Source organism: Vicia villosa, unplaced genomic scaffold (assembly GCF_029867415.1).
Source record: "Vicia villosa cultivar HV-30 ecotype Madison, WI unplaced genomic scaffold, Vvil1.0 ctg.001077F_1_1_2_unsc, whole genome shotgun sequence".
In the NCBI taxonomy this organism is placed as follows: Eukaryota; Viridiplantae; Streptophyta; class Magnoliopsida; order Fabales; family Fabaceae; genus Vicia; species Vicia villosa.
The window spans coordinates 36590-46225 of NW_026705471.1; the positions used below are offsets into that span (position 1 = coordinate 36590).

The 9636-nt window shown below is 35.3% G+C and overlaps 1 protein-coding gene across 1 annotated transcript; it reads left to right on the top strand.

Moving 5' to 3' along the window:
- Window positions 1-5463: 5463 nt before the first annotated feature.
- On the top strand, window positions 5464-5928 carry LOC131633123 (uncharacterized). The gene has a single exon (XM_058903834.1). The coding sequence runs from the start codon at window positions 5464-5466 to the stop codon at window positions 5926-5928; it is 465 nt and encodes a 154-aa protein (XP_058759817.1).
- The last annotated feature ends 3708 nt before the right edge of the window (window positions 5929-9636 follow it).

Genomic DNA, 9636 nt, shown 5'->3' on the forward strand with positions numbered 1-9636 from the left:
ACAATTAATTCTTTACCTATGAGTTTTAACTCACGAGTGACTTCATCAAACATTCATCTTTGGTGAATATTATTTTGAAGCTTTTGTCACAAAGTTGACTTTTGCTTAGAAGATTTTGCTTTAGTCTTTCAACATAAAGTACATCTTCAATTGATATGAAAATTAGTGCTTCAACTTTGCCAATGCCAAGAGTTCTTCCTTTAAGGTATTATCCATATGTGAAATCACCCTTGAACTTTATAACTAGATTTGAAAGTTAGTTTAAGTCTTCCATCAAATGCTTAGAACCACCACTTGTCAAAAAACACCATAGATTTTAAGTGGTCCTCAAGCAAACCTACAAAACAAATTAAGTTTGATTTGGTACCCAATGTGCTTTGGGTCCATCATAGTTAGTTCCTTTCTTAACCCACACATAATGTCCGCTTGCCACACTAAAGTTTCTAACATAGCAAGCATTAGGTGTATGACCAACAATACCACAATAAAAACAAGTAGGAACAAAATTACTTCTATATCTAGGAACATATGGTTTCTTTTTAGGAAACCTTTTAGGATGATGATGAACCTTTTGTGCTTTATCCAATTTGTTGAATTGTTCGCTTGCCTTCACAAAGATAGTTTTACTAGTACTTGGTTTAGACTTTGCATATCCAAGACCACTTTTATCATTAGGGAATCTTTGTTGCCTAAGGACACCTTCCAACCCAATTTGTCCTTTTTCATACCTTTCAAGGACTCTCTTTAATTGAACAATTTGGAAAGAAAGTGATTCACAATTCTTGCATGACACATCCTCCTTTTGAACATTAATAATTTTCTCTTTTTCATCCTTATGTTCTTCTTCAATTATTTTAAACTTTTCTTCTAAAGATGATATTATTTTCTTTTGAGATGAAATAGTTTTATAGAGACTTTTGCACTCTTTTAATAATTCATCTATTGCACCTTGTGCATCAATATCATAAAGAGAAGATTCATTACTAACCTCATTGTCTTCATCATCGGAATGATGTGATGCTATGAATACTAGATTTGCGCTTTCGTCACTATCCGAATTGGATGATGAACTTGTATCAAAGTCTTCCTATGCAACATAGGCCTTTTTATTCTTGAAGTCCACTTGTGATCTTAATCTTTTATCTTTGATGGTTCCTTCATAAGTTTCCACCAACATATCCCATATTTCCTTTGCCGTTGTGCATGCCGAAATGCGAAAAAAATCTTTTATGCTAAATGCACCTTGAAGAAAATTGATTGCCTTTTTATCATACATGACCTTTTTCTTATCATCGTCATTCCATGAATCTTTAGGCTTTGTTGATTCAACACCGTTGACAACAATTGTAGGAACAAAGGGACCATTCTGGACTGCTTCCCATATTTCTATTCCTTGTGCTTCTAAGTGAGCCTTCATCCGAATTTTCCAGAAGTCAAAGTATTCTTCACAAAACAATGGAGGTTTGTTGAAACTACTACCATATTTGATAACCGGATTTGCATTTGCGGAAGCCATCTGGATGTTTAGGAACAAGTTACCTATAACTTGCTCTGATGCCAATTGTAAGTTTAAGAGTGCGCCTAAGAGGGGGGGTGAATTAGGACTTTGAAAATTTATGCGGTTTTATGAGAATGCTTGTACTTATTTTTGGTTAAGTGTTTGAAGGTTTTTGAATAGTTCTTTTCTTTTCTTGATAATAGTGATGAAAGCGGTAAAATACGGAAAAGTAAAGAACACAACGATATATACTGGTTCCCCTCACAATCCGAGAGTACTCCAGTCCCCTTTCAAACACGAAAGAGATTTTACTATTGTTAGATCTTTGTACAAGCCTATACCAAAACTCCTCCTACAATCTTCTAACAAAACCACCAAGAACAATCCTCTTGGATTTCAATAAGTCCTTAAGAGAACACCCTCCCTAAGGATACCTCTTGTTTCCAAAAATATGGACGACAAGGTTACAACTACCAAGAACAATCCTCTTGGATTTACCAACTTGATTATGAGAACAATCCTCTCACTAATCAACAACCCTTACTTCCAACAATCTTGGATAGCAAGTCAAAAAATAACAAAATATATTTTGAGTAGAAAGTTGATGAACATATATCAATCTATAAGATTGATCTTCTCTTTCAAGCAAGACAATTTACAATGATATAATAGTGCTCAAGTGTTTATGTATGAATGAGAAACTTTTCTAACAATGTGTAGAAAAAGTTTCAATGAAAGTTCAAGTATGAAACACTTGTATATATGAAAATATATGATCAAAAATGTTGGTAAATTGTAATGAAAGAGGTGAGATTTAAATCTGAAGTTTATGGTATTTATATAGGTATTTACACCCTTTAGAAAGAGTATAAAATGATCAAACAATGCAATGTTTAAGGTTTGAAAAGATATTCACGTTTGAACATAAAGCAAAATGAAACAAGGCAATGTTTCAGCAGGTAATCGGTTACCAAAAGCAGGGTAATCGGTTACCCACTCCAACGTTCATATTTTTTGAAATTTTCAACACAGTAACCGATTACTGAAACAAGGGTAATCGGTTACCCATACAAAAAACAGTGGGAAAAGTTTCAGTAACCGGTTACTGAAACCAGGGTAACCGGTTACCTCAGCATAAAAGGTGAAAAAGCATGTTTTTCAAGGTTGGAAACTTATGCCATGCATATATAAGTTTGGGCATGCATATGTATGAAAGTTTATATGATTTTTGAGCACTAAGGAATACCAATGTAAAAGTATTTAACTTATACCATTATGACTTGAAGATCAATCAACCAAAGCTAAAACTTCATGAAGGTTGCAATCTTTATCCATAGCTTATTTGATCTTTTTGCTCATCCTTTATTGATGCATACTTATGATAGTTGTCTTCATCAAAACATAATGTTGTAGAGGCTTGCCTTCACATATTGAGGAACACAATAGGAAAATTAAGGGGCCTTAGATTATTATTGGAGAGTTTAATAATGTTCTTAAAATCAATGATAAAATAGGAGGAAAGGAGGTGCATAGCAAGGAGTATGTGGATCTGGAGAGTATGATGCAGACTATTGGATTCATTGAACATGATACTAGAGGGAATCCATATACTTGGTCAAATAAACACACAACAGGTGTGATTTACTCCAGGATAGATAGGGCCCTTTGTAACACTGACTGGTTCTTAAAATACCTTGATAGCGACCTGGAAATTCTGAATCCCCACATTTCCGATCATTCCCCCCCTGAGACTTAATATGTAGAATGTTGACAACATTTAGAGAGTCAGACCTAGATTTAAATTCCTCAACTGTACAGGGGAAGATCTTGATAATAAGGACACTGTTAGAAGCAATTAAGATATCAATGTACTTGGGAGACCCATGTATACTATCTGGCAGAAATTACTGAGATTGCAGAGCCCATTGGGGAGATTGAACAAGAAGATCTATTAGAGAAGCCAAAGTATACAAGATAGCAGAACCAACTTACACTTAGCTCAAGACTAGTTGAGTAATGATCCTTTCAATTATGAGTTAATCAAGAATCTGAAAGAGCTGACTGATGAGGTGATCCTCAAAACTGAGACTGAAGAGAAAATCGTTATCCAGAAGGCTAAAATAGACTGGATACAATTGGGGGATGGTAACAACAAGTACTTCTATGCTAATCTCAAGGAAAAAAATAAGAAAACTACTCTGAATAAGCTTGAGGATAATACTGGTGCCAGATTATGGAATTTCAAGGACATTGAAAAGGAAATCCTTCACTTTTATGAGAACCTTGTAGGTACAAATACCTCAAACACAATTCATGTGGATATAGAAGCTATTAGAAGAGGACCTCAACTTAGTAATGACAAAGCTGATAGCCTCATTCTACCAGTCACTGGAATTAAAATTTGGCAAGCTCTACAAGGGATTGGTGCATGTAAGGCCCTTGGTGCTAATGGATACAATGCTAGATTCTTTAAACAAAGTTGGAAAATTGTTAAAGGTGATGTAACTAATGCTGTCCAAGATTTTTTCTGTCATAAGAGATTATTTGCTGAAGCCAACTGCTCATTGGTTACCCTCATACCAAAAACAAAGGAGGCTAAAACAGTTAAGGATCTTAGACCCATGGCCTGCTGTACTACTCTTTATAAAATTATATCTAACATTCTCACTAGCAGATTGAGTAGGGTTGTGGGAGATATTGTTGATGAGAGCCAATCTTCTTTTGTTTCTGGCAGAAATATCCAAGATAACACCCTGATTGCTCATGAGCTAATTAGAGGCTACAATAGGAAACATCTCTCCCCAAGATGTGCTATTCAAATGGATGTGCAATAAGCTTATGATACTGTGGAGTGGATAGCTTTGAAGCACATAATGCAAGAGTTAAATTTCCCTAGAGAGTTCAGTGATTGGATTATGCTCTCCCTCATTACTGTCACCTACAGATATGCCATAAATGGGCCGATTAGTAGGAAACTCAAAGCTAAAAGAGGACTCAGACAGGGGGATCCTATCTCCCCTATTCTCTTTTTTTTAATCATGGAATACTTGCATAGATGTTTGGCCAAGTTGCAGGATAATCCAGATTACAAATTTCATCCTAAATGTGCTAGACTGGGAATCACAAACATCTACTTTGCAGATGATTTACTTTTATTTGCTAGGGCTGATGTTGTGTCTATTCAATTGATGATGTAGGTTTTTAATCATTTTTCCAGGTTCACTGGGCTGAAAGCTAACCCTACCAAGTGTAAGGTGTACTTTGGTGGTACTTGCTTAGAGGAAAAAGAAACCATTATGAGAATCACTGGATATGAAGAGGGGGCTTTGCCTTTCAAGTATTTGGGAGTCCTTCTCTCTAGCGGGAGATTAAGTATTACTCAATGCCAGGCGCTGGTGGATAAAATTATAGCAAGAATACACCATTGGACCTCTCATATGCTTAGTGCTGCTGGTAGGAGTTAATTGGTTAAAAGTGTTCTTTTTTCTATTACAACATATTGGATACAAGTGTTTCCTCTCCCCAAGAAGATGATTCATCAGGTTGAGAGCATTTGCAGGATGTTCTTATGGAGTGGAAAGAATTCTGGTAGCAAAAAAGCCCCCATTGCTTAGGATAGGGTTTCCAATCCAAAGAATGATGGAGGTTTGAACTTCACTTTTCTAATGGAGTGAAATCAAGCCACTATGCTCAAACTTCTTTGGAACATACAGGGTAAAAAGGACAAGCTATGGGTTAAATGGCTGGATACCTATTATGTGGAAGGAAGGAACTTCCAGGACTGGACACCGCCTAGTGATTGCTCCTAGACCCTGAAGCAGATAGTGAAAAGTATAGAGCTCAGCTTACAACAACAGGACTGGGAGATAACCCTCAGAGAAGAGAAATTCAAAATTGCAAAATACTACAATAAGCTGAGAGGGGAAAAGCAGAAAGTTGAGTGGAATGTTGTCTTCTTCAGTAATATGGCTAGACCTAGGGTAAAGTTCCAATTATGGACGTTGTTTATAAGAAGGCTAGCATCTAGAGATAGACTGCAGAGATTTGGTTTAAACATTGAGTTATCCTGTGTTTTCTGTACTGAGCTGGAATCTATTGATCATTTGTTCTTCAACTGCAGATCCACACAGGAAGTTTGGAATAAAATTCTTATGTGGATTGGCTATACTCATGTGGGACAAGAATGGAACATAGAGAAAAATTGGATTGTGCAGGAATTGAGAAAGAGAGGCTGGAAGCGACAACTCCTCAAAATTGCACTTGCGGAGACAACATATTCCTTATGGAAAGCTAGAAATGAGATCATCTTCAACAACATCCCAATGGCTCAAGATATTGCAACCCGGATCAAGTACATTTTTGTAATCTGTAGCAGATTACATAGGGCCATAAAGGAGCACATTTGCCTTGAAATACTTAGCATACATTAGATAATTAGTTGTTTTCTTGTCCTTTTGATTCTGTATGGCTGTCTGGATCCTAAGGGACCGACTATATTGAGTGTTTTTATGAATTAAAAATTTATCTATTCTCCAAAAAATAAAATTCTCCAGCGATATGAGAAATTATTGAAAAAGACCAATGATAAGACTAAAATTTCGGTACAAAACCATTCATTTATCTCTACGATATGCATGTTTGTTTGATTTTTTATTTTGAGAGTTGGTTTTGAGAGTTGAAGAGGACAAATGAAAGATTTTTTAAAAGTGATAGAAAAGATAGATAAAATGAAAATAAAAATAATTTTTATCAATGGCCACATTTTTCAGGCCTTAAACATTCGAGTGAAGATATTTAAGCAGATGATTAGAATTATGGATGTCACTCATAAAATTTGTTTTTTGTTGTTTGTCTAGTATATAATGATCACAAAGTTTTTGTTTATTCAATTTCTTACGATCTAGTAAATCTTATTTAACTAGTTCAATCATATTTCACTAACATGTCATAACCTTAATAATTGTGAAACCATCTAAAATATATAAATCACATATTTTAGACTTTTAGTATTTATTAATGCACCATGCAAAACTTTCAACTGTCATGTTCAATTTTAGTTCAATAGTCCAAATCATCAAACTGTTGGAAAATAAGTGTGAGTTGTATGAAGAAACAAGTGTGAGTTCTAAGTCCCACATTGCTTAAAAAAGTGGAGGTTAAGCACTTTATAAATGAGATGACTCATACACCTATCACTTTAAGGTTTTGGGTAAATATACGGTGTCTCTCTGTTAAACCACATTTTGTGAGTTAATACATCCTTAGTTAGTGATTAGTTTAATGTTATTTTGTCTGTAATTTGTTTGATTTCCATGTTTATTTGCTGTTTTGGTTTAGTTAGTGTGGAGCACATTAGGTGCTCCCTTTTGTTGGTTTAATGTTGTTTTAAATGCAGGAGTTAGTACGGAGGCATGCTGAGGCAAGACTAAGCAAGTCAGAATGAGTGCTATAAGGAAGGAAGCCAAATTCGTGATGGATTAAAGTGCAAGCTGGTGTAAAAGAGGAGAAATAGTCATAATGGAGGGAAGAAATGTATTGGGTACTGAAAATGAGAAGGAAAAATATTCAAACATAAAGTTGGAGCGAGCAGCGCTACAAGATATAAAAAACCTGCAAAAAGTACACTGCTGCGCCGCCTACTATGACAGTCTTCCCAATTCACCTTGTCCCCCCATTACTATCGGCTAGTACTGAAGTTTTGTCCTTTGCTAAGGAGACGTTTAGGATTCCTTGGGCTGAGTAATTCTTGATCCGAGGCCCATGATTCAAGACACAAGGGAAACCCTAATCCTCTTGGTCTATAAAAAGAGATGTAAGAATCATTTGAAGGAGTTCAACATTTTTTTAGTTACAAAGTTGTTTATTCCTGAGTGTGTTGCGGAAGTGTGCTGAAGATTCTCTCCCCGTTCATTTTTGTACTTGTTGATGAACACTGGCGCGAATGAAGCAGTTTCTTGAAGACTTAGCCGTCTCAAGTTTCACTTCAAGTCTCTCTTAGGTTTAATATCTTTTGTGCAATTTATTGTGTAAGGACGTTTCTTTTGAGAACCATGTTCATTGTTTGTACTCAGCTCACTATGAGCTAAAATCCTTTTAGTTGAGTTATGAGAAGTTAATATATAAAGTGTGTTTATGTTAAAAGTGTGTGATTAGTGTATGCTTTACCATATAAGTATTTACAAGCTAGTTGTTGTGAGAGATCCAACAACAAGTGGACTTCATGAGTAAAAATGGTTGAAAGAGTAGGATAAAGATATTCACTTGAATTAGTTGCTTAGATATAAGTAACTACAATCATTAAGGAACTCAGAGCCTTTAATAGACATATTCTATGGCTACAAGTGGGGCTTAGAGATTTATTTCCCTTATCCTTTTATATATGCCACTGATTGTGTAGAGATACACGTTTAGATCCTTTTGACCATGCATGTCATGACTTCACACATACTAAACACTTAAACGCACTAACATATATATATATATATATATATATATATATATATATATGGATCATATCTCAACTATATTTCTATTATCACTTCTACAACACTTTGTCTTTTGCTACCTTTAGTTTATAATATAAGAAAGCTGGACTCAATTCCAACAATTATTATTTCTCTTACTTATGCTTAAAATGGAAAATAGAGTTAATACAAGAGCCTTGTCTGCGTAGTAGCACTCCATGTGGGTACGATACTCTTATATTTATCACTTATTGCAATCAAAACATGTATACTTTCATGTGACACTGTAGAATTGAGAACACTCTCTCATTTGTTTGGGTGAGTCTTTGATCTTTAGGTGAATGTTTGACCCAATGTGAATACTTCCCTCTTATGATGACCCCATCAATGGTATCAAAGTCTGGTTCGATTAAGGGACCGTCTCCTTGTATCAAAAGTATTTCTAGCATGGTGGTTAGTCGGCGTGTCCCTTTGGAGTGCCCATGACGAGATAAAGGTGTCTCCCAACGACGCTACAAGCATGTGGATGAAAGAGCTTCCGCTTGAGGGAGAGCATATTGGATGAACTCACACTTAAGGGGGAGATTATTGGGAAACAGGTGTGATTCGTATGAAGAAACAAGTGTGAGTTCTAAGTCCCACATTGCTTAGAAAAGTGGCGGTTAAACACTTTATTAATGAGATGACCCATACACCTATCACCTTAAAGTTTTGGGTGAATATGTGATGTCTCTCTCATTTTCTTGGGTGAGTCTTTGATCTTTAGGTGAATGTTTGACCCAATGTGAATGCTTCCCCCTCGTGATGACCCATCACAAACATGTGATGGATAATAAATTTCGATTAAGTTTGGAAACATACCTCAAATAACATCTTGAGCCAAACCATCCCAAAATCATAAATCTTACAAGCTTTAGTATTATTGAGTCAAATGATTGCATCTTCTTTTTGCTCCAAAGTTCGTGATTCAACTCTTTTTTGTCTCGAAACCCATTATCACCAGTTCACTAGCACTTTGATTACCATCCTTATCTGAGGTGAGTGCAATATGAACTAAATTAACCTATCTTAGTTTATCGTTACAATCCTCCTTAAAGTGTCTGGTTTTATGACAAATGAAGCAAATGAGCTTTGATTTTTAGAACCCTTTAAACTTAGACCTATATTTTGTTTCATTTTAGTCTCTCATACACTCATACACCCACTCCTCCATCGTAAAACAATTAAATTATCTCCATTATCTTTAACTTTTATGTCTTTAAGTTTTGTAAATTTCTTGGTTCTAACCATCGACAAACCTCCTCTAAGGTGGTAGTGCCTTATATACCATAAAGAATTACATAGTTGAAATCTCAAATGACATGGATAATGAGCTTAACAAGAGTAAATTCTTGTTATCATAATCAAGTTTCGCCTTAATGTTATATAAGTCATTAATAATTTTGTGAAATTATGTCTATTATTCTAAAATGGATAGGCATGGAATCAGGTCGAGGCGGAGACGAGTTTTGCCTTTTCTGTACTCAAATGTGAATCTTTATTATATACACTTTCCTCACTCCAAACCCAAACATATATAAATATTGGAACTCAAAATTTGTCTCAAACGGATCCGGGTATTCACGCTCTACACTCATCCTCGTATTAGAATCAATTTCGTTATAGTTGAAATAG